The sequence below is a fragment of the Scophthalmus maximus genome, chromosome 12 (assembly GCF_022379125.1).
Source record: "Scophthalmus maximus strain ysfricsl-2021 chromosome 12, ASM2237912v1, whole genome shotgun sequence".
Taxonomy (NCBI): domain Eukaryota; kingdom Metazoa; phylum Chordata; class Actinopteri; order Pleuronectiformes; family Scophthalmidae; genus Scophthalmus; species Scophthalmus maximus.
In genome coordinates, this window is record NC_061526.1 from 3,538,305 (window position 1) to 3,564,394 (window position 26,090).

The 26,090-nt window shown below is 40.5% G+C and overlaps 2 protein-coding genes across 6 annotated transcripts in view; one reads left to right on the forward strand and one right to left on the reverse strand.

Moving 5' to 3' along the window:
* elavl2 (ELAV like neuron-specific RNA binding protein 2) overlaps positions 1-2,944 on the forward strand; it is a 211,838-nt gene extending 208,894 nt beyond the window's left edge. For 2 of the 4 annotated variants that reach the window (XR_004795389.2, XR_004795388.2), the window contains one exon: positions 831-2,944. The gene's annotated coding sequence lies outside the window, so the exon portion shown is untranslated. Of the gene's footprint in view, positions 1-689 lie in introns of all 4 variants that reach the window. The other 2 variants (XR_007031764.1, XR_004795386.2) reach the window with 2 other exon arrangements.
* LOC118317235 (glucosidase 2 subunit beta) overlaps positions 1-26,090 on the reverse strand; it is a 108,668-nt gene that overhangs the window by 11,371 nt on the left and 71,207 nt on the right. For both annotated transcript variants that reach the window (XM_035645775.2, XM_035645770.2), the window contains 3 exons: positions 23,050-23,119; positions 21,170-21,259; positions 5,873-5,944 (listed from right to left, as the gene is read on the reverse strand). In XM_035645775.2, the coding sequence (XP_035501668.1) occupies positions 5,873-5,944; positions 21,170-21,259; positions 23,050-23,119 (232 nt within the window). The remainder of the gene's footprint in view (positions 1-5,872; positions 5,945-21,169; positions 21,260-23,049; positions 23,120-26,090) is intronic.

The window sequence follows — 26,090 nt, forward strand, 5'->3', positions numbered from 1 at the left end:
CAGAGGGAAAAAAATATAGGGTCACCAGCCTGGTAGAGGGTGTGAGCGAGGGTTGTTATGCTAGTACATAGCTTTAAAAAAAATAAGATCTGTAAAAAGCATGCGTATGTCTACAGTACGCCGCAGCAAACAGCCAACCTATTTGTATTTTTCACGGTGGCCAGAACATCCCACTCTCTCTGGGGTTGCTCTGTGCTGTCATTTCAAACTGCCTGGCTGCATCGCAGTGGGCACATGTAGTCATTCACTGTGGTTTCAATGTTGCTAGGCTACCTCACTTCTCCACTGTTTGCTGTTTGAAAATCTACTGTTCAATAAAGCCGTTCTGGGAGACCTGTGGCTTTGAATACTGAGCAATATGCACCCGCAGGAGTAACTGACAACACTAATAGCCTGTTTTGTTTATTTTAAGTTTCTCAATACCCTTTTCTTTCCCCTTCGACTCAGAGACAAAGTGGCTCTACCTGTGCCTACCTCTACATCCCATGCATCTCCTCCACTCATAATATCCATACATCACAATGGATTTTTTTTTTTTTAAAGTTTACAATCATAGAGTCATAACCGGAGTGGTGAAAACTTCTCCTTCGTATTCTTCCACTGTTCTTCAACGGTTTGTATATTCATATCTACCCAGCAGAGTCTAGCAGTTATTATTATTCCTGTTTTGTCTCTATCCTGTTTTTCAGCTCTGGATGTTGGGCGTATTCCAAGCTTGGGCCATCAAACACATAGTTTGTTTCCAAGGTTGAAAGGGTGAACAAGCAAGCTGCTCGCCAGGCCCCGCACAATTTCAGCACTGCCTTTTTCTCTCTCCTCGTGCGCCCTAGATGATGACGAGTGCAGAGCAGTTTGACCCCCGCACAATAGAAGGCCCCGGCTCCTTGAACTCTGCAGGGCGACACACGCCGAACCCCATGACCCCAAGTGCGTGGCCACCTGATTTCCCTGGAGTCCCAAAACAAAACTCATTGGATGACCCCTCAACTGATCCCTCCCTCCTCCACAGCTACATTTGAATCAGCCCACCCTCCTTTGTCTGGAGGTAAAATGCAGCTCAGAAAAAAAAGATGCTAATATTTGTACAATGCATTTTTTCTGTTTTTGTTTTGTCTCACAAAATATTTCTAGATTTGTGTTCTAGATTACTTTAATTGTCTAACTAGTGTCTGCACCCTTTGTCTTCACTGAAAAATGAATCATACATTACAATATTTCTCTCCCACATTTGGTTCAGTGTACACAATGAAGGTTCCTGAGTTCAAACCTCTCTCTCTCCTATATCGCTACAGCTGGAGCCATTTCCCTGCATTTAGCTGAAGCTAACGCTAAAAGCGGCCATATAAATATTGCAAATGCACTTCTGCTCATGGTGAAAGTTTATTATGACCAGGCGTTGTTGTGAGTGCACACTTTAAAGAGTTGTTGTTTTTGTAGTTGTTAGGAGGAAATGTTGTGAATACTAAGCTAATTACTGGAGGACTTGTGTCTTAAAACTGAAATGGATCAGACTGATAGTGAGCTATGCTGTTGCATGCATTCGAGCTGTTACAGTCATTTGAATGAAGTTAAAATGAGGTTATACATTGGCTGCTGACTGCTCCTGGTGTCTTGTTATATATTTGATTTCATCTTTCAGTAAGAACCAGTTTCTTGCTTGTAGTCAGATGCAAACTTTCAGATGAGCATTTTCATTTACCAAAACAACCACCGCCACCAATCAGCTGTAACTTACATGACATGGATTACTGTGAGCAGATCGTTACAAAGAACTGTAGAGGTTGTTTTTGTCTTCTTGAGTCTGACTCCCTCGGAAGTTAATATTGCCCTTTTCCACCAACAGGGAACAGGTTCTTGAAACGGTTCTGTCCAAGGTCATTTGAAATCTGGAAACCATCTAGCAGATATATCTTTTACTTTCATAAAATAAGCATGGACCGACTTCTCTGTTATGTGCAAGATGAATGGTAAGTAAAAAAACTAACAAAAACAAAAATGAACACAACACGCCCAGCAATTTTTTGGTGCCGGCTCAGAACAAACTTTTCAGGTTTAGGCCACAAGTTTTTGTTTGGTGCATGAACCAGAACAGAGCCTGTTCCCCGTTGGTGGAAAAGGGATAATAAACTACCATATGTCTCTTATACATTTTCACCTGACCGTAGGACGTTTTACTATGTAAGAGTAAAGCATAATTTTTTTTCGGATAAACTTGTTTGTCAAGAAATAACTAGGGTAAACAAACATCTAGTCTAAATGCGTCTTCATGCCAAGCTAACCACATGGATCTCGCTCCGTACTCAATGAACACACAAGACTGATATCAATATTCATATCTCACTCTCGCAAAGATAAACAATGTTTGACAAAATGTCAATCTCTTCTTCAAGACCACACACAAAGAGTCTAGAAAGCTGCTGACTGAACCACTGACACATTCGTTGTAAATTACAACATTGTGTAATTAGGAATGGTGGGGGGGGGGGAGAAACATCCCAAATGATCATACGCTCAACAACACAACAGACTGCTGCCTCAGAAACGACCATCAGGTTGAATCGAAACCTGTGACACTAAAACAGAACAACCATCAATACATCATTATTTACTATCGCTATCAGCACACACATTTCAGTCGGGATGTTTGTGGAGAAACAATCAATCAATACCATAGAGGCTGGTGGGAAATGAATGGGACCTGCTGGTGGCAAAGGGTGATCAATGCTCTGTTTGTATGCACAGTATTTGTATTGTTTCATCATCCAACAAAGCATAAAGTCAATAGTTTCATATTATGCATGTGCATAAAAGCAAGAGATGGTAAAGCAGCACCAACCCTGTGCTGCTACTGCAACATTTACCAATTTGTGTATATGTGTATTTGTTTGTCTTTTGAGATGTACTGCATTTAAGTAAAGCCTGTGTTTGCTGTCCTGTCATTGTACCCAGCGTGTCTGGTGAGGGTGGGGGTGCGGACATTATGAAGATGGACGACGCTGTCACAGTGGGATGGTGTTTGTCGCAATGCAAGCATTTTCTTCTACTCTGTTATCATTATCGTCGCTGATGTTATTGTTACAATAGCCATTTCGGGAAGCGGTTGAGCTGCTGAGAGCGAAAGGCAGAAAAGCGAAATGGAAAACTGAGACATTGGAATTCAAGAGGTGAATATGAGTTGTATAATATCTACATTTACAGATAATTGGGAGCATACAGCATGACTGCTGTGCCTTATGAAATCTTTATGGCACTGTGTGTGGCCACAATATAAGAGCAAGCAGCTAGCAAAGAATGTTCCCAGGCTGATTTATTGTTCCTTAAGAACATTTGTATAGTTAATGGTTGAATGCCAACCACGCTGCAAAACCAAGCATGAAGGAAGGTTAGGGCTCGGGGAACAATTTCTACTTTTATGAGCCTTGACGCACTTCACAAACCGAGTGCTGGCCCTGAGCCATAATCAAAATTCAGCAGCAACACCATCCATTTAATGCAGCAGAAACGTAACATAACTAATACAAATTAGACGGAATGGTACCAGCAAGTATTAGCAATGTCACTGCTCCAGTAGTCACAGTTCCAGCTTCACACTTTCATTGACAGGCCACACATGTTAATGCTGTTTCTCCCTCTCTCCCCTGCTTTTTTTTTGTATGCCTTCTCCCGTGGTTGTCCTTTAGGATGGTGGAGCAGGTGTGATAAATGCTACCGTTTAAATCAAAGCACTCCCCTCACCCCCTCTGGGGAGAAGGAGGATGCCTCCATGCAGATTGATATCAGGAGGCCCAGCTATATCCTGCAAGGGCTGACTGATGGTCTGTCTGGATAAAAAATGAACTTTATTCCCAGCGTGCAAGCTATGATTCATGTACCTCCCCTACCCCTCCTTCCCCAAAACCATTTCACGTATACTCTCTGGAAACAGTATAGTACATCATATTGTCCTGCGCCGCCTGACTGCACCCAGAAAATACCAATCAGGTGGTTGTGATAAAACAAGTAAAGTATCAAACTAGCATTACTGACATTAACGTGCTGAGATAAATGCAAACAATCAAACCTTCTAATCTTTCTGAGCTATGAGCTAGGAGATGCCTTTCTGTTATATTCTTATAGTCATTTCATGAGTAAAACAAATACATATTTGAAATTTTTCCCTCTGAGTCCAAATTGGCACCGATTTTGTTCCAAACAAACTCAAGCGATAGCGACGTGTTTGACCACTGGTTCTGTTTGGTCCCTCTGCCCTTCCATACCGTCAAGAGTGACAGGCAGACAGAAGCTCTGGGGTCACATTACTCACAGTTAGCATTCTGTTCTTCCTCGTTCCTGCGCTACAAACATGGTGAAGCATCGCGCTCCTCACTCCAGAGTGAGTGGGTAGTGTGGGAGGTGGCGGTGCAAAAAAGACAACACAGCCCTGCTTTAGATTTCCAATTAATTTGCCATCTGAAAGCAAAACTATATGTGCAGAGGAGGATAATTGCAACTTAAACTATATTTAATGTCTCACTTCAACCAGCAAAAGAAAAGTCAAGCCTAATGGCATCACATCTCAAAGGAGTCAAAATGTTTTGACACCATGTTAAAAAATGTCTCTGGTCATTTAGGCCTTTATATTGTCTGTTCTCAAACAAGTCATTAGCTTATGTGCCTGCTTCCAACCAAAACAGCACTGCAATCGAGTCGACCTCTTTGGAGTGGCGTCGCAGCGAATGATAAAAGCATTTCTTTCGGAGAGTGTCAATGTCGATGGAATAGCGTTTCCATAATTGCACCCTATAAAAGTGTCAGGCTAATGAGGGAGTGGAACAGGACAATGGGGCAACATCCCGTAATTATCACCTCAAATCTAAAATTCAAAGAAGTGAAAATAAAACAGTGCGATGTATAAGATTTCTCTTATATCTCTTTGACAGAGATGTTACAATTATGGGGAGGTGGTGTGCTTATAAAACTCAGCAGCTAAATATCCGCCATTGTTTCAAACTCAAGTAGAAGAATCAAGAAAACATATTTGAACACGAAAGGTAGTTTTATAGTGAAAGTGTTTTTTTGCTGATCCCTGAGCAACACCATTTTGGTCAAAAAACATGAAAATGTCTTACGACATCTAAAGGTGAATTTTTCTATGGTCACTGAATGGCATCCCGCATTGCACACAGGCATTTTGATACACACCAATGTCCATCAGTCGGCACAGTCAATCCCATGGGGATGGTAAAGGCCAGATCATAATCCTTGAGATGAAATTGGAACCCTTGGGGGCTGAGGTAATATAACCCCAGTAGTATATGACTCTCGCCCCTGGTTGTCATTGATCAAAAGGTATTAAAACTATAATAGACATCTGTTAGCGATTGATCAAAGGTCATGTGAAGCCTAACAGAGATTGAATTCTTTTTTTTCTTTTTTCTTTTTAATCTATAGCACAAATATTGGTTTTAGGGTAACTTCACATGAGCACTGTAACAATGATTAAAGGGTTTTGGTAAGAGTGCAGTCGTGGACTTGTTTCATGTTCATTCATGAAATGAAGAATGTTGTTGTGTAAATTTATCTATGGTATAAATAAGAAATAAAGAAACTTTTCTGGCTTCATAAGATGATGAAAGACCAAGGACAACACCACAACACAATGTATTATGGAGTCCATAACACTGCTTTGTATAAAAACATGACTGTGCTCCGCAACAGACCAAATGTCACAGTACACATTGTACAGCTTTTAGGGATAAATGTCCCTCAAACGTTATATTGATAACATCCAGCCCTGGTGTATTTTCAATGTCCCTGACTGGCACTGACTTGTCATTGTTGGAGATTTTATCTGAGGAGAAATAATAAAAGAGGAGGTGATTGAGGTACTTACCCTAACGAGACCTCTGTTCCTGCGGTGTTCTCCTGTGTGACTTGATTGAATGGGCACAGGGTATACGTGTATCTGCAGAGGGGGAAAAGAAGACGTGCCAACATTGATAAAAATGGTCCTGAAAAGGCAGAACTTACATTGCAGTCAATCAGAGTACAAGGAGTGAATACGGTAAAAATCTAGAACCAAAACATTGTTTTATGAAGCTGAATTGCTGAACAGTGAGACTCAGTAGCTACCCATCGCGACAGAATATTGAAGATGATCTACCAGATGGCTTGCCACCCAGTCATCTGGTAGATATGGATGGAGGATTGAGAGGAGCTCTCCACCGAGGCAAAGAGGACTTAGCAATTAGCAGAGACCATCGCTAATGTACTTGCTGGGACTGGTGCTGGAGTAGAGGCACGATCACTAGCTCCAGTAACAAACTGATCGAAGACCTTTGTGGTGAAACCGACAGGTGGAAAGGCAGCCCGGCTTTTTCCCTGACATTTGAACCATTACACTGCCTGCAAGAAAAGAGCAGAGGATGCCCAGACAACCACAAAAAGAGAAAGTGCAGGGTGGAGCAAAAAGCAATGGCTGTAGTGTGAGTCGATGTGAGTTGGGAATTTGGGGGGAGGTTAGTGGTGGGGAAGGGAGCAAAAGCTGTATCAGAGGAAAGCAAGATGAAAGAAAACGATGAAGAAAATGGGAGAAAAGGGGGATAGTGGGAGAAAACTAAGTGACTGGCTGTCGAGTTCGTTTGCTCGTGTACTTTTTGATTTCGCGGATTGTATTAAATGCTTCTCATCTCAAAGAGTCTCATTTAGGCATTTATCCTTCTGTATGTGTCGATGGGGATGCTCCTTCCCCCATCTGCCGGATACAAGGGCATGGAGAGGAAAAAAATAAAGGAACTGGAGTAAGCAGTGCAGCTCAGAGTAGAATTTAATGCGCCTCACCATGACTACGCCTATGGGCCTTTTTCATGGTAGACAGTTTGACTTATACTAGACAAACCTCAGGTATTATTGACCACATTAACAACGGCTCAGTAAGACATGCAAAAATACCAGGACCCTGAAACTGAAGCAGTTCATTTAATCATTTAAACCTGAGTTTTTCCTCATGTGAAAAACAGCCACTGAGTCAGATGGTCCACCACTTCAGTCAAGATAAAAATATTTCAGTAACTATTAGATGGATTGCCTTGAGATTTTGGTGAAGGCAGTCATGCTCTCCCTTCAGGATGAATTGTATATACGTTGGTGACCCCATGACCTTTCATCTATCACCAGCAACAAACCAACTCGGTTGGCCCAAGTACAGCCTGACAGAGCAGCTAGCATGGCTGTAGACTTAGAGTCTAGTTTCTCTCTTCAGGATACGAGACGAGCAAAGAGTCGGTTAAATCTTTTTTCACAGCTGAACGAGACACACTCAAGCTACATCTTCACTTCTACGTTTTAGTTTTACGTGTACGCCTGGCGTCCAAATTGCTAAGGAGCGCCTAAAAGAGACGTTTGAAAATTCTGTTGCTTCTGTGCCGTACGGACGGGCAAAAACCGAGACGTTTGGAAACAATGACGCGGTAACCTCCACTCACTTCCTGATTGGTTCTTATCAGTCACGACTCTTCTACCAGTGGTGACAGTAAATATAGTAGTGTGGATGAAGCCTCAGTCAGCATCATTGACAAGATAGCAGGACACCCACACCTGAAGGACCTGAAAGAGTTTGCAACTGCTGTATGGTGTTGGAAATATAAATTGAATTGATTTTGTCTAAATGTTTAGCATGTAAAACAATTTTTGAAAAAAAAAAAAATTAAAAGCACAATGCAACGACAACACAACGTGATATTAGCCTTGTAGCCTTGTATACTAAATAAATGACTTAATAAAATAAATAAACTGGAAACTTCCCTTTGGACACTTGCTTCATTGTCCGTTATGCAAGTAACTTCATTGATCAACTTTGTAAACAACAAACATCCTCATCTGAGCCCAGAAACAGATGGAAGCTGAAAGACAGAGGTATACCGTACTGAGCAGGGGAATTGGGGGGAGGAAATGGGGTAACTCAGTGAAAAAGCAATCAACTGGGTCCCATAAGGGAGTACCCCTGTATGTCTGTACCTCTCTCCCCCTCTCCCCCTCTCTATCACCCTCTTACCCTCAAGGCAAAGCCATCCATCCCTGCCCACTTTTGCTGACACTCTAGCACTGCGCACACACACACGGCTATTTGTGTGCAGGGGCAATGTGATCTGACCTTGGATGCTAACCTCCATGTGGCAGCTTATGAGAAAACAATAGGAGGCAAGACAACACAGAAAATGTGTTGCTGGTGGGGGGAAAAAAAAAAAAGTTAGGGAAAGATTATAAACGCAGAGTCCAACATGTGGATGGAGGTGCAGGTAGATTAGCTTTCTATCTGAGACAGACCCCTTAAGATTCTGCCGCCTGCAGTAAATACATGGGACACAGCAGAAAAGGTCAAACACGTACATTCACACAAACTGCCCAGCTATCCTTAGCAAATGAGCACAGTGTGACAAGAGGAAATAGCTGCTGAGATGGACAGGCAGTGACACAGATTTGGCGGAGAAGAGACTGACAGCAATGTGACAATAAGGCTAAGAAACAGCCACAAGAACAAAGACAAAGTCAGAGAAGAGGAGATGACGGAAGGACAAAAATGAATAAAAGTGCACAAAAAGATTGGGAGTGAATCAGAGTGTTGATGTATGAATATGAATCACCAACTGTACAGGCCGCAAAAATGACAGAGAGCGGAGGAGAAAAAAATAAAGGAACAAAATGATGCTGTGTCACTGATTTAACCTTTGACAATAATCAGACTATGTTGAGCAGCAGGTCAAAAATTACTAGTGTGATTCTCCCGTTCGGTGCCTGAACTCCAGACTACGTCTTTTTCTGTCCCCCACGTTTGACCCGTCACCATCTGACAAAGCAGCTCTGACACTAGCCATAATAAGTTGGTACCACTGCGTCAATCTTTGGCAGGTGTTCTTGAGCCAGAAAGTACATAGCTGGGGGATAATTATCTTAGATGCAACCACTTAGCCCCTCAGGCAGTGTTTCTTGCATCACTGTATCGGACTGAAGGCCTAGTTTCACCCATACATCTGCTGATTTCTGGAGAAGAAAATGGTATCAAATTCTTTGGAATTTAAGCAAATTAAAAATAGCGAATGCACAACCATAAACCTCATCCCATTGTTATAAGTTTGCTATATTGTCATTAACTGTTTATACAGTCTCACCTTGATAATTAATTTTTCGCAACTTCTTCGCGTTCCCTGATCTCAGATTAGTCGGTAATTAGAGTTATCGCGGATGAGGATGATCACAAACAATATGAAAATAAGACCCACTTGGTATAAACCAGAACTTGCCTCCAACAATTTGTTGTTAATCACAGTTCACCCAACTAGCGTTCACTAGGGCTATTCTCCACTGAGAATGAGTCGAGAGAAAGAGAGAGAGCGACAGCAATTAAGCCCACGAGACTGTTATGTGACGACGTGGGGGGAGTTCACGAGGGTGACAGCAAACTGCAGCAACGTCAACACAAGCTAATTGGTTTATAGGTAATACTGGGTACACTCGGCTGACATGTCAGAGGTCAAAGGTGACTTAGATATATACAGTGATGTAGTTCACCATTAAGTAGCACTTTAATAACAACTTTATAGAAAATCAACAGTTTTTTTCTTGATAGCTTGGTGCAACCTTTGGTCACACATGTAGTAGTTGTGTTTCAAGTCAACAATGCATAACAGATTGAACTCTACAAACTTTTTTATATTCATTCTGTGATCTTCATGTTGTCCATGATTGACAGTATTTTGCCATCTTCAAATACAAAAGGGAAAGCATACCCTATATATTAACTGCATGTTTGTAACATGTGAAGCAAGATAAATATTGTATTTAGGTTAAAAACACTGTAGGTCAGAAAAAGGTCATTTCTGACTGGTAATATTCTGCTCTAAAAATGCTTTCATGTTATTGTTAGAAAGATGGAGCTTAAATGCACCATAGAAACAAAATTTTGCAAAACACCTGTAGAGCTGAGTAATTGTGGGAGATAAAAATAATAGAGAAATTAATTGCTTTAGCACCTCTTTCATTCAATGCACGAGGTGTTTACGATAAAACGCTAACAAGAGTCACATTTACAGAAAAAAATAAGGAAATGTGACTAGCAGCAGCAAAATGTACAAATGCCATCTGGCTAATTGAATGGAAATAAAAGTAAATTCAGGAATTGATCATTTGTAAATCATTCTGGCTCTTTTGTCTCCGGCAAAAAACTAGCACAGTTGACTGTCATTACTATGAAATTGGCAACTGTTAGTTGATGACAACCAAACAAATCACTAGGTAAATTCCAGACAGATCACTTTTAGGGACTGGTTCTACTCTCCCGTCTACAAGAAACATATGATGTGATCAGCTGAATGACTTAGTTTAGCACGATGACTAGCCCAAAACATTTTTATCCAGTGAGCTTCAGCTGTTTCTCACCGTTTCGGTTACACATGCTAAGCTGACCAAACCAGGAGCCGGCTGTGGCGTCATGGTATTAAATCTTTTTGTCAAACTAAAAAAATAAATAAAATCAAATAAAAAAGGTATCATATTAAACTGTTCCTCATCAAAGTGTTGGGTTCTCTGTGCAAGATCTGCAGTAAGTTTGAGGCAGGACATAACAGCATTCACTTGTGTGTGTCATTGTTTGTTAATGGTAAATATTATCATTATATAAATGATATGTAAATAATATAAGGGGGGAGGCACAAAATTACAAAATGGTATGTTTTAGTGTCGTTGGTGTAGTAAACAGCTGAATCACACATTGAGATGGTGATTTGTTGGGGCAGGCCCGGGGTGTGTGTTAAAGTCACAGCATGCCACTGGTATTTATTCGCCGTGAACATTCAGTAGCCCTGAGGTAACTAGAAGCTTTTCTGACAATCCAGAGGAGTTGTGAAAATATATTTTAGAATCGGATTCACATTACTGACCGTTAGGACAGAGTCACACATCTTGTTAGATGGGGCCACCTGATGTGTGTGTTTGTGTTATTTTTCTAAAACCGGGATCATCCGAGGCTTTTGTAAAGCAGCAGGGTTGTCTAGCGTCTTTCCGTCCTTTAATCGGCACATCCAGCTTTAAGCATGAAGTCGACAGCTTGTTTAAGTGCCAGTTACAGCTACGACTGCACCCTGGTTACGGGTTACAGCTGTCCATAATACAACTCTACCAATTCTGTGTCTCATGCTTGGTCTGACAAAAGGACATTCAGAGCCAGCGAACGGAAAACAAAGACCTACTGTGGATTAAAGCCCTCGCAGTCAAACCTGCATTGAACACAATGTACCTTCCTTTAAATGCAGAGCAGATGAGAATAAAATTGGCACCTGGAAAAGGACATTCCCTCGACTAAACTTGGATAAGTGCTGATGAGAGGAGTTTTCTTTCTGCTCGAGTCTGACAGAGCAAGTAATGCGACAACAACTACAGTATTTTGTTTGCTCGTTTGTGGCTGGTTTCTTTCCTGATTTCACTGCTGTCTCACCAGTTTGAGTTTACAACTACAGAAAAATTATAAGCGCATTTGTGTGTGCTTACAATATGTGTTTTTAGACCAGAGGATATTGTTTTCAGGAGTGCATAGATATAAGAGCATCCACTGCGGTAGAGGAAGGTGAGTGCGAGGTACTTTTATTCATGTCTTTATGGGAAAAAGTTCTGCGGCATCTGGATCTTTCTCCTATGGTGAAAGTATAAAAGTACAGCAGTGATGAGACCTTTAATTCGAATAGTCAGCTCATCAGGCCACCAGTGCAATCAATTTCCAATAGTGTAACTAAGATTAAGGGGACTATTTAAAATTCCATCGCGATCACTGCAAGATTGGGTCAGTGCAGGTCCTTTTTCACGAGCTGAAAAATTGTCCAGTGTCAGTTCATACCTTCTAGAGCCAGTTTAAAAGAAGACATACTCAAAGTAGGCAATTTCTCAGTTTACCTTCATTTTCCACATGGCAAACCACAAATTCAAGTCTGAATAAAATGCCGTACAGTATTTTTACTATGAGTCTGATTGAAGTTTACTTCCCTGACAGCTCCTCATATTTTGGCCTTGAAATTCTTAATGCAAAGCTAAGAATCAATGCACGCGGCTGATATATATATATATATATATATATAGACATTTCATTTTTGTCTTCTATGAAACAACAAAAAGAGGGTAGGTGAATGCACAGCAGAGCTTCTTTCCCACATGAATTACCCAGGAAAAAAGAAACAACCACACAGATAGAAACAACTTCTCTCCCTCAAACAATGCCCCCATTTTATATGCAAAAAAGATCGTGGGGGAAAAATAAGCCATACTTGAAGTCAATTTAGTTTTTAGAGCCATCACTAAGGGCAATGAGATCATTGAAAGCTGCATTATCCCTGCCATCTCTCAAGATATTACATTATTATTGCTGCTATTCCCTTCTCAAAATAGGTGAAGGCTGAGGCATGTGGAAGATATGATAGGAACTAAGGCGCGGCAGCTGCTCTGTGTGGGTTTTTAACATTTTTGTCATCTAAGTATTTTTTAGTTGTTATGTTGATAGGTATAGCTAGAGAGATAGATAGATGATAGATTTTCCGAGTAGAAGCTACATGACTGTAAAGATGCAACAAACTTTTCAGATGAATTTCACTGTGATGGACCTAAAGGAGAATAATCAGCAGGCTCTATTCTTTGACAAGCCAAAAGGGAACTTTCCCATGAAGTGATCAACAACAATAATATATAACAGAATGTAAAGAATGATACGTAGGTGTGGAGGCAAGCTGGCTCAAAATAATATTTTACACTTTTCCTTCTCAAAAGGTGTAAAAAAAAAAAAAAAAGAAGAAGAAAGGATTTCACAGATAATAAGTGTTAGGGAATCTACAACATAACTTCAGGTGATAATTAGAGTTCCCACATTAAAAGTGAAAAGAAGAACTGAACCAACAATCATAGGCTTTGAGACTTTGAGAGTCACAGTAAACATCTGTTCACGAGACTATTCAGCTCACTTTAAATTTCTCTTTAACACAATAGGGACAGTGTTGATTTATTTTACACATTAATTAATAAAAGCAGTGAAAGGATGTAAAAAGAAAAATAAACATTAAAAGTTTTGTTCACATATTGGCGTGTAGCATACATGTTACTGGAGTATTCCACTAGACGGCACACCACAAAATTCAGACCACGGCAAGAGGCGGAGGTTAGTCTACGGTCACTTCTGAGATGACACAAAAAAAACGTGATCGCACCACCGCTGATCGCTGGTGTGTGATAATGGCGACTATCTTCCTCTATGTTCATGTGCACGTTGCGTCTTGTGGATGCGTAGCATTCATTTCTAAGGACGTTCACAACCTAAGCACCAAACTGACACAGAATATGTGAAGCCATGATGTGGACGCGTAATTAAAAGCCAGTAAATGTCTGGCATTAGGCATATTCTGTCAAATGATATGTGGAAATATTTATGTGACAACATTTCTCGATACTTTGATGCAATTACAGCATATTGTTTTGATTTGTCAACAGTATTCCCCCAATTTAGACATATGGCTAATACCCAGTCCCTGAAATAAGACCAACATAAAATCTAGCACGCTGGTTCATTACATCACCAGTGAATATCCATACATTCAGCAATTCTAACAATGGGTAGATGTAAAATATGAGGGATTTTTTTTTTCTGCTGCTGAGCTGCAGAAAACTGTAGGAGAACAAGGGTTTATACCGGTTTCACCAATTCACATATGCATCATCCCTTCTGGCCTAAGAGTGGTGAAATAAAACCATAATGACTACTATGTTTATCCCTAAGTATGACTTTGTAATAGGATGTAAATGTTGCATTTGAAAATTACTCCCTTTCAAATGTCAGATAAAGTTATAGGAAGCAGTCTTATTTTCTATCTCTGCGTGTACAACATTTGAACAACATAGCAGACGTCTCCCTGTATCGGGGTGAGAAGTAAAGATGTGGTTCCTCGGGCTGGTAAAAATCAAAAAAAGTGAATTGACGGGAGTGACCCATTTCAATAATTTGCTCCATTTTACAATGTAACATTAGCAACTCCTCAAAATACAAAAATTGGCCAATCACACTAAAAGTCACATTTCAGTGCAGTGTAACAGGTGAGAAGATAAGTTTCATCACATTGATGCTAATGTAACCACAAACTCTTCAGGAAATGCAGATGGCAAATTTGATACAGGGTGCAGAGTTAAGTGTGACGTACTGAACGTCTGTGCAGTGTATTTTATCAAAATTGCATTCAATTACATGCAAAAAATCAAACTAATCTAATTAAGTTGTTGTTATTTTGTGTATGTTGCAAGTTGATCCTGAACATATCAGTACAACGTTCATCTTATTGGACAGCACATTTGTTTCCTGTCAATTTATACAATCTTGCAGAACAATATTAACTATTATAAACTTGACAAAAGCCTTGTTAGACTTTTTCGGTTATGTTTAGGCACTCACAGCCCTGATCCGGTTGCCAGGAAGAATTTTGTATGGTTAAGTACAGAGACACAACCTATTTAATTATGTTTAATCAAAACCCCAGCCTTTTCTTGACTAAACCAATTTGCATTTTTGGACTAAACCCAAACAGACACGGGATACAGACTTTGACAGAAAAAATGCGTAAATTCTGAATATGCCCATAACGTATTTACAGGGTGGGGCTAAGCCAATCCTCCTATCAGCACAAATACTGTATAGTTACAGAGTAGATGAGCTCCATAGGGCTGCAACTAACGATTATTTTCATAATCAAATAATCTGTTGATTATTTTCTCGATTAATCGATTTGTTATTTGGTCCATAAGATGTCATAAAATGGTGAAAAGGGTCGATCATGTTTTCCAAAACCTCAAGATGATGTTTTGTTTTGTCCACACGCCAAAGATATTTAGTTTACTGTCATAGAAAAGCAAAGAAACCAGAAAATATTCACATTCAAGAATATGAAATCAGAGAATACTGACTTTTTTTCTCCATAAAAACTATTTGTACCGATTAATCGACTATCAATATAGTTGGCGATTAATTAAGTAATCGATTAGTAATAGATTCATCGATTAACTGTTGCAGGTCTAGAGCTCCCATTCTTTAGCTTCTGAGTTCATCAAAAAAAGTTGATCAGAATAGATAACTAGCAAACAGAAAGAAACTCCTGTCTGTAAATTCTAAAACTATCTTTTCTCTCATTTGCATCAAATAATATTCTCATGATATATCTGATGTAGCTAGCACTTTTTCTTGCACAGAATAAAGTTGGTATTTTCAAGGCTACAGTTCTCCAAATTAAGAGACAGAGCAGTTCTGTTTTTCAGGTAGACATTGTCATAAGTGTCTTTTGCACACTGACAGCTGGATACCCATAGCAACACCACACATGGTGACAGTAGGATATGTCTTAGCTCTCATTGGATATTTTGTTTGTGCCTGCGTAAAAACTCACAAGAAACTCCCTACTGTGCAGTTTAGTGCACATTTAGGCTTTTAGCCTAAATGTGAAAACCTCCACACCTGTCCACACTGTCAAAGGTACCAGTTCACTTGGCCAAGCTGACATAGGCACATATAACACAGTCAGGCTCCACTGTTGGTCCATGTTTTCCTCCATGCAGAGGAAATTGAGCCTAATGGTTTTTTTTGGCCAGGTTTGGTGTTTTTAAAGGTGATGTTCCCTGACTGAAGAACAATTACTGTGCAAGCAATTGGACATTTAGCTTGAGTTACTACAGCACTAACAAAGTAGGACAAAATAGTTAGAAGAATAAAGATAAAAATAAATAAATAAATGAAGGTGTGCTGTGACAACCTGGGATAAACAAGATATGACAAGTTGAGCCAGCCTGTTTCAGGACAACCGACCCACGGATGCTCTGCCCATTTCTCCGGCCATGAAATTGGCATGATAACAAACTCTGGTGAGACATGATGATTTTATGACCCCACCAGGCACACATGCACCCACTGCCAGCCCCACTGGTCTACTAGGGCCAATGGAAAAACTCCTGCAACTTCAGATGGCCACCCCCTGCTGTGGACTGGGCAGACTCTCCAACAGTTCAGTTGCTTACAGGAAGGAACCAGCATCTTGACAGCCAAAGGCTTTGTTGAATCAAAATTAGATGAGGGAGGTAGTGATTCAACAAAACATTAGGTGGACCCCATCTTTTTTCTCTAACTTAATAAATGCATGCAAATATATCAGGTTTTATGAATAAATGCTACACATTAGTTTTTCAAATGACACAAACTGGAAACTTAAAAGACGCAATGGATGTGAGGGAACACTCGGTAGGGTCTTTTGGCTCAGAATCCAAACATTTTTGATGAAAAGCATGCATTACAAACTGTGAGGTGTATCAGGTTGACGAGATCAAATAAAAAATGCTACAGGTTGCATTATGGGAATTGTAGGAGGATGCATTTTTGGAGTTTGATCTATAGGGGAAAAAAATTGGATATTTGGCTTATAGTGCTTCAATTTTGACCATTATTTTTTCACAATTGTGAAAGTTTGGTTGGTTCCTCTTACTTCCATAGGTTAAATTGTTATTCATAATAACATAAAATGAGCTTTAGAAAGAATTATAGATTTTATATTAGTGATTCAAGAAGCAAGTATTGTGTGTAGTCAAAGCCTGATATAGCTTCTTCCTCTGTGCTACATATATCTATTGTTGTCACGTTTATTTTGAGTCGTGCTGCCGTATTCACCAGCACATCCAAATCCCTGAGTAAAAAACTGTCATAGCAAATGCTCTATTTATACCTGGATGTGTACATTATCGTGCCCAGCTGCTGCAGGAAATTATTCAATAGTTTTTTTTAAGTAAAAACTATGCATACAAGTTCATGTTTTCATTCGTAAGCCGTGGGTGTGGGGCACAATGGTCAGAAAGCATCTCGAGACGGACAAACACACAATGTTGGTCTTTTCATTGGATTTGCTAATAATAAGACTATTACAGATTATTGCCAGCTTTTTAGCATGATCAGATTTTCCTTGACACTAGATACTGCCTGTTTTAAACCAGATTAATGTAATATTTCTGCCCCCTCTGTTATTGACAAATTACCAAATGTGACCTTTTCAAGTTAATTAACTGCATGAGCTGCTCATTACGAGTAATGTTAAATTTCATGCTTTAATTTAACAACAGTGTCTGTGCCACATCTATCATAATTTGAAAGCTACTGGCTGTGACAAAGTGCTCGTGCTCTGAGGCACGGACCTGCATAAGCAGCTACGGTAGCAACACTACTTATTTTAGCAGCATTCCAATTATGGTTAACCAGACCTTCTGCCTTTTTGTCCCTTTGATAAACCATGGCAAACAAGGTTTTCATTTCATTTGTGCCAATGCATGCATTTGTCTGTTAGCTGTTGGTCTCCCTTGCCTTTTGGCATTACATCAATTTCCAATAGCAAAAGGCCTTCGTGTTGAGGCTGGGCAAAATGACTTATATTATATTAACATTGCAAGATAATTTCTCCTTTTAATAACGGTTTAATTTTGTGGAATAAAAAAACTGACATGGCAGATGCTCTTGATAATGTTATTACCAGCAAGAGGTTCACTGAAATGTTTCAATTTCCGATGATTTTTGGCATCCACAGTCGGGAAATAACTTACAGTCTAGATTCCAATGGCTCTGTCAGCTCTTATTTGCAACTAGATATTATTTATGGCACAGCTGTTATGAAATCTACCACATATATGGCTTCATTTTCATGTTATTCTCACGGCAGTCAGCAGACACATCTAGGACTCCACACCACCCGCCTTGCCGTGGTTGATATCCAATTTGAAACAGCTCCCTATAGGCTATCCTGATGGAGTCTCTTTCTTCCCTAGAAGACCCAGTGCACTGTTAAGGCCATGTGATGTTCTGCAGACAGTTGGAAGTGTCACTTGTGCTGCGTTATCCCTCTCTCTTCTCTGTCAAAGCTGAACCACAGTGGCGGGCATGACTCACTGAAGTGCTGTACTTTCTAATGACACGAGAGCGGAGGCTGAGTCAATCTGACCTGACAGTCTTGCATAAATCACGGCCTTTCGATTTAAGTTGCTTTGAGGAGTGTCAACAAATCCACAGGAGGAATATTAGACTCTGCTGTAGGTAGAGACTCAGCCTCTGAGAACTCATTATGAGGCGTCTTTCTTCATGCTGTGCCAGGCTGTGTTGACTGAATTGCCAAGCTTATTTCTGATTCACTGGCAGGACCTGCGTTTTTAAATTCCCGACTTGTGATAAGAGCCCAACAGCAGACACCCTGAAAAACCATTTCAGGGGAAATGCATGGATATTTGATGCATGCATTTTTGGAGGTGAGCTTCAATTGCTTCAATGTGATGTAATGTGAAAAAGGCATGTCAATAAATGATAATGCACCAAAAACAACCCTTCACTCTCTAAGCTTTTATTCATGTTTATGCTCTTTAAAAAACACTGAAAACAATGATGACAGAGCTGCTACCCAGCATTTAGCTTCTAATGTTGACGTTAACCATTCCCTCTTGAAATTGCTCAACAGCAAAAGGCTGTTTCCCCTTCCTATGATATCAAAGTAATTATATTTTTCCCAGGACAAACAAGAGTTGGCTTGAAGCCCCAGCTCTCCAAAGGGATTCACGCCATCATGAGGCAAGACACAAGCAAGGAAATAACTCAACAAAGGGGTGCTGAGAAGAAAATCCTCCTTCGCCAAGGAAAAAAGGAGAAATCTCAGCTGACACCCTTGGATAGAACTGAAACACATTTTCAAGATTAACAAGTTTGGCCTGCAGTATGTAAGACTAAACAAGACCGAATCCATTGTTCCTGTGCATCTCCTGAAAAGCAATCAGCTATTTCTATTTTCTTGCTCCATTAAGGCTTTCTAATAAACCCAGCTGCTCAACACGTGTCAGTCTCACCAAATGATCCTCTGCTGGTTTAATTTGAAATCTATTCCCTGCCAGGCCCCACACCAGCACCAGTTGAATTCCATGGATTTAAATAATGCACAGCTATTAGTTATATTAAAGATAGACTGTGTTTCAGCTCAGGAAGCTGTTATGGCTCCAGGCATTCAATATTGGCTGACACGCAACGAAAAAAAAAAAAGGGGGGGGTGGGGGGAGGGGGGGGGGGGGGGGGGGGCAATTTAATCGAACCTGAGAGATCTAAACAGGGGAGAGTGGATGTAAGATGGTTTGATGAAGAAGCTGGAGAGAGAAGCGTGTGCTTCTGTTCCGTTACCGAAGAGGAACTTTAGCTCTGCTAGTTTGCCACTTGAGGGCTTGCTATAGAAAGCCGCTGGTTTCTGTGTCTGTCAATGTCATGTCTTTTCAGGATCACGGTTCAAGGCAAACAGCAAGAAAAAAAGGGTGGAAGGGAGGGGGAAACTGGTACATTGCTGAGAGGGTGCTGGTAGGTCAAAGGACCTTCAACTGAGATGACACTAGTGCTCTTCAGTGATTTGAAGGACGAAAAATAGCGTGGAGTGTATGATGCCAATAGGCCAGGGAAAGGAAGGTAAAAGAGCACAGTATGGGTTTCTGTGCAAAAGGTTGAGATCGTGAGGTTGAGAGAAAGCTCAAATGATACAGCTTCTTTACTATTAAAGCCTGTGCTAGATCCTTTACACCAAAATACTTCCACTTAATAATGTTAACTTGTTTGCAAAACGACATAGTTTAGTTAACAGCGTACCGTCTTTGTGAATGCTTCATCACCAGTCAAGGTTTCCCCTTCTCACATGACCTGTAGGTGTTTCCAGCTAACTTGCTTTAAAATAAACACTTGAAGGTTACAAAAAGAGTTGTCCTTTATTGTTTGTATCTTTAAACCTTATCCTAACTTTGGGTTTGGTCGAGTGTAGACGTCACTAAATCAGAAAGAAATAGCAGGACCTGGCTGCTAATATTCACCTCAACTCTGCTAGCAAGGGTTCACACAGAAAGTCTGGAAGCTAGCAGGCTGTTCCACACGTTTTGTGAACAACGTTTTTAAAAAATGTAATATGTAACCCCCACAACATATTTAACTTATGATAAGCTGATAAGCAGCGATCAGGTTACAACTGTAGGCATACTAATGTTTAATTCATTACTCACACTTTTTATAAAGACACCACCCAAAGCCCCACCGACAAGCCATGCTTAGTCACTGTTGCTCCGTTATTGTTGGCCAATCATTGTTCGGGGGAGCGGTTTTATTGTGTAGTCCTATCTGCTGATGTGATATTCCTCCATCATTGTTTTTATTGTTTGCTGGCTCTGACAAACTTGTTAAGCACTCCTCTGTCTGTGTCTCTGCAACTGTACCGGCATCATAGAAGTCCCTCATCACAGCATTTACTTGCAACCAATGTGCAGTGTTGTTATCTACCACTCTCTGCAGTAAAGAGACAGATTTCTTTCCAGTTTAAGTACAAGAACTGCAACTCTGCTTTTTTCGTTTTTTGCCTCCAAAATGGCAAGTTAAGCAAACAAATCACACTGGTGTATAAGGTTCATGGGAAAAAAATACGGATTCCAAGGATGTCTGAAAAACTGTATTTGCAGTGCAGATCTCAGTGCAGATCAAGGATAATTTTCCTTCGAAACTGCAACCACCCACAGGCTTCTAAAGCTCCAGCTGGCAAGCAATCCTAAGGAGAACAGATTCTACCCCAGCAGGGGCCATAGGGATGTAGCGGGAGAGAGTAAAAGAAACTCATTTTGTTGATTAAATTTAGTTGATTTAGCTGCTTGGCTTCTCCAGGGTGACTTGGAGCTCACAAATTATCAACTTTAAATGGTGGATCTTTACCGTGATGGTTCACATTTGTTACAGATAGAATTTGTTTTATTATAGTTGTTCAAAATAAGATGGATTCTAGCCTCCAGTTAACACATAGATTTTCCGATCTTTAAAAGTGTTTTTTACTTTTCTATCCAGTGAATTTTATGGCAACCTGCAGTGCAAGTAATTGCTTTCCATGATTTCCATTATGGAGACTGCACATGACTATAAAACAATTCATTGTCAAGTCCATGACAATTATTTTTTCTGTCAGTATGCATTTTCCTTATTATCACAACAGGGTATCTTTGTAAGCAACCCAACATTTTAGGACATATTATTTACCGTAATAATGCTAGACAAAAATAGGCAAATGAATCTTGACATTAGGAAAATTAAATATGCACTTACTCATATACTTTCAGCTTGTAACACTGGCTGTTCAAAAACAGAAACTCCCAATCCGTTCCATAGTCTATGGCCAGCTTCTTCCGGAGATCACTGGGGAAACAAAATGTATATATTAGATCACGACCCGTCCTTTTTAATTATGGCAGTAAGTTATTACTGATTATTGACATCAAGCACGATTATAGACAGAATTTTGCATTGGAAAACATGACACTAATATATAGTAGTTTTATGCAATTAATTTCATATATTATAATGTAAATGGTTTATTTAGAAAGGGATGGTTTTAGCACAAAAACTGCAGTACAACAGCACAAATGCTCTTTTTCACATGTAAGAGACAATTATTTTTAAATGTACTAGATGTGGGCCAGTTAGAGGAAGTCCCAGACACGCAGCTTTAATAACCCCTGGATGACTCCTAACTGTGCTGACAATGTAGCTTCATTTTCCTTAATACTTTCAGTGACTGACTTCTTGGATAGTGTGTTGATGAGGTGGCCCTTTAAAGCTCATTTCTATTCAGTGTCACCAATTATCTGAGCTGGTGAGGGCTGCTTTTCTTCGCTAATCGCAAATAAGAAAACTGAGCCCCATCTCCAACGGTGCACAGGCCCTTATTTCCATATTCATAACGCCGAACTGCTAATGGGGTTAACAAATGTTTAGGGAGGGTGATTGTTTCGCTTGAGGTTGATAAGGTAGTGCGGCGTAGGAGGATGATTTGGGGTCAGAAAAGAAATGCAGGTTGCGTAACTGTGTGTGCATGTGATTTTCAGGAGGGCAAGGGTCATAACACTCGTGCAGATTCAATTTTTCCGAACATTTCCCTTTGCAGCAAAGTGAAGGAATAAAAAGGTTTGGCCTTATAAGAGAGCAGCTTCTAATTTCTTGCTAGATCCAAAAGTAATGAAAACACAACTGCACAAGCACACTACCATCTACATTGTGATAAAGAACATGGCCTGAAGAAAGAATGGGGGTAGCCAAAAACATATCTAGTGCTCCAACACGCATAAATGATAGTGAGTAATTTGACCAGGAGCCATCTAAGCAAGGTGGACAATGAAGAAATAGAGCAACTGAAGTCATACCAGATATTTTTCCCTCTTTTCCCCTCATGCTGGCATTTGTTTAGGGGGAAATTCTTGACCTTTTGGTAACTGCCATCTCTGTGGTTGGCTCTCCCCTCTCCCTACTGTAATGAACAGTTTGTTGGCCTAAGGGCCACTGTAGCTACTTATCAGCTATTGCCGGCTGGCTCAGAGCTCTGTGAAAACATTTGAGCGGGAGCAAAAGCATGTAACAGGAATTCTCACCCAAACCTGCTCAAGCCTTTTTTCCCCCTTTCAGCTGTTGTAAGAGACTGTATAATGTAATGTTTGGACGTAGTTACAGGTCGAAAAGAATGTCATGGAATTAAACATCTTCATTATATAAATAACGATGGAACTATACAGCTTTTATAATAAGTCATTATTTCCATAAAAACTAAATAAGTGTTTGCCAAATTAATTTCTGCCATGACTCTATTTAAAAAAAAAAATTCCACAAAGAAGTTCTAAAAGTTATTTTGCAGAATAAAAGTTAAAAGGCCTCCCCACCAGAGCACGGTCGGCAACCAACAGCATTTGTGTTTCTTTGTTAAAACTAGCCGTGTGTATCACACAGTGGAATTTCATTACTGTACAGCTTTCCTCTCTACATTAGCTCAGACGGATTTGGAGTCTATTTTGAGACCTGGTTACATACAATGCCACCCTGCTTACAATAGCAATGTGAGAAACAAATGCAGTCAGCAAAAAGGGAGGATTTTGCCGCAGATACATGACAATGAACGCTAACCTCTGCCTCCATTTCTTTATTATCATTCCCCTTACCTTATTTCCATGTTGACTGTATCATAGGCTTCTTCTACCTTCTTCAGATTGGTAGCCTCCCACTTTGCAGCTAGACAAAACAAAAGGTCAGACAAATTAACAATGCGGAGTTGTTGCCAAACAGTGGGCTCTTGATATAGGCAGTTATATCTACGACTGGGAGAGGAGCAAGGCTGTAGAAACAGAAAAATCCCATTTCCAGGTGCAGTATAGGCCCGCAGGCTTATTAGACTCTTCACACTGACAATTGTGTTAACTGACACAGAGAGAAAAGGAGTCGGGGGGAGTACGAGAGCAACAGAGGTGACCGTAGCGATGATATGTTTGTCTCTGTCGTACAAGTGTGTTCATAGTATGACATGTCAGACTCAAGTTGAAAAGCTAGTGAGCGGCAAATTTCCTTCAAGTAATTTTGACAGGGAAAGAAGTACTACAAAGCATTAACATTTGGAGCTTTGCTTTGAGCCACCTGATGAACGTAATCTCAATATCCACTCTTCTTTTATCTCTATTTTGGTCAACAACAACAACCTCTGAGGGAAATATGTTACACTCACGTCATTCAATCGATTGTTGATATAAAAAATATAGATTTGTGCTTTTAAACAGCATAGATGCAAAACTAGTGCTAATTCTGTTATACGTCAGTGAAAAAGATATTTTTTTATAAAAGAAACGTAAAAAAAAGAAGAAGCAATTTCTAGCTCTATTTGGTAGTATGTGCTTAAAAAAGTATTACATTTCTGAAATACATACTCTATGCTATATAGCTTAATGTGAATTAATAGTGACGTAGGTGATGCCTGCGCACATCCAAAACCATAAATTTATCTAAATGGACAATGATGCAATCCCGTCTGGATATTTGTCAAATGGAAATATTTTAAAATAGCCTTTAGGCGAAGAAAAAATCCAATATAAAAAGCACATCAAAACCATCTCATACATCAAAAGATATGCAAAACAGATGCCCATTCCTATTAAGAGTGACATGCCATTAAGTCACTGATTATCTGTTGTGTATCACATTTGAAAAGTGGCTGACACTGACAGCAAAAGCATAACAGAATCATTTTGTAAGTGAAATATGTCGACCGCAGCATCTCTCACTGCAGAATCAAACGCAAACAAAACGGGTCAGAAACCTGAAGACGGGGAATATGGCTGCAAACAGAAGCGTGGAGAGGCTGAAAAAACGCCCGTTTCATTGTCTGGGCCTGATGGACTGGGGGATTTACTGGGTTTTCTGGACGTGAAGAGGTTCGTCTCTGTTGTCGAGGAAATTCTCGCCGGGGCCCGCCGCCGTGGCAACAGAAAGGAATGTGTATGTGGTAAGGACTGTGTGGGAAGCTGTCACAGCCCTGGTCTGAATACCAATTAGCCTGTTCCTTGCATGTGGTCTCAGCTGGTTGCCCATGAAGATCCCCCCCCCAACACTCAATTCCCCCAACACCTATTTCTTGCCGAACCTAATACAGATGTGGCGTGTCCAAGAGGCAGGCTGTGATTTTCCATGCTCTAATGGCTATTTTTATAGCACAAAGAAGGGGAGATCTGTCCCCAACTCACCTCCGATCCCCTCAAACTCTCTCGGAAAAATCACAGTCGCAGACAGGCAAAAATGTCCTCTCCACCCTCTCTTGCCTACTATCAAATTCATTCACTTGCCCTATTTCTCTCTCTTCCCTCTCACTCACTCACTCACACACACACCAATCATCAGGCTCAGCAATGACAAAAGGAGACTCAGAATCCCAAGTGGGTGACCCTTGACCCCTCACAGCAGCCCAGTCATATATGGAGAGAGTGGTGATGGTGAGACGGGAGCGAAGGAGGGAGGAGACAGACTCACGGAGAGCAGCCAGGCGTACAGAAGCATCCAGAGCAGGGAACACAGGGCGAGCAAAGCCTCCCGAACGGTCTCCGCACCAGTCAGGCCGACATAACCTGAGGCTGATGTACAGTGTACCAAAAAGACCTCATGCTTATGGTCTAATGACTACAAGGATTAGATTGGCCGTCCGGTCAATGGATGTCATGGCTCCACAATCAGAACAAGGATAAATTAACTGCATGAGCCTGTTTTCTATACACTACATATTTTTTCTTCTTCTTTTTTTACAAGTTAAACTAAATTAGCATAATGGATCACTTCAATAATCATGTCTTTGAAATAGCTTTTATTTTACTGCTTATTATTGACTGCGTAATTTTGTTACTACTTTCACAAATGTAGGACAAACAATTTCACGTTTAAGCAAAAGTGACCAGTGGATGACATTTTTCCTCTTCAGGAGGTGCACTGCACTTCGCTTTTAGCACCGTGCGCTATCAGGAGGGTTGTTAAATCATAGAGGCCATGTACAAAAATAGAACAGGAGGAATACATTGTATAGTATATGCCATCTTCTGCCGAAAGTCTCCTGTGCATACAAACCCTGAGCCGGAGACGCTCTGTTTACATGCGAGCGGATCAATAGAAAAAAGTAATTTCTCTGCAGTCCTAAGAAAAGATGCCTGGCTGTTGGTGCAGTGTGCGCCGCCACGGCCATTCTTTACAAAACACAGGCAATGCAGTGAGGCCACCCTTGAACCTCACTCAGGCAACAGACACCTTCAGCATGATTATGTCAACTGCAGCCAAATGTAGGAGTTTGCTTTGTTGCCTGCAAAAGGCTGCTCTTTAAAGTAAAGACTGGCAGAGTGCTGAAGCTTCCGTGATTGTTCCTATCCTCTTTCCTATACTTCCTCTATTCACGCCATCTATCACCGCCCTTCTCCCTTTTTTATTTTGACTTTAACATTCTCCTCGCCTTCAATATTTTCAGTATGAGCTCCCTCAGAGTCTTCCTGTCACCCTCACCTCACTCCCTCCAGCTCCATTTTCTCCACTTCCCTCTGTTATTCTCCTCGACTGACGAACAACCTCTGACTGCTGAGCGCGGAGAGCAAAAATATAGGTTGAGGATTACTGTACTGAAATGTTTATGGAAGGCTATAACAATAAACAAGAGGCCTTTCAGATAGTGTCAACAGGGCGG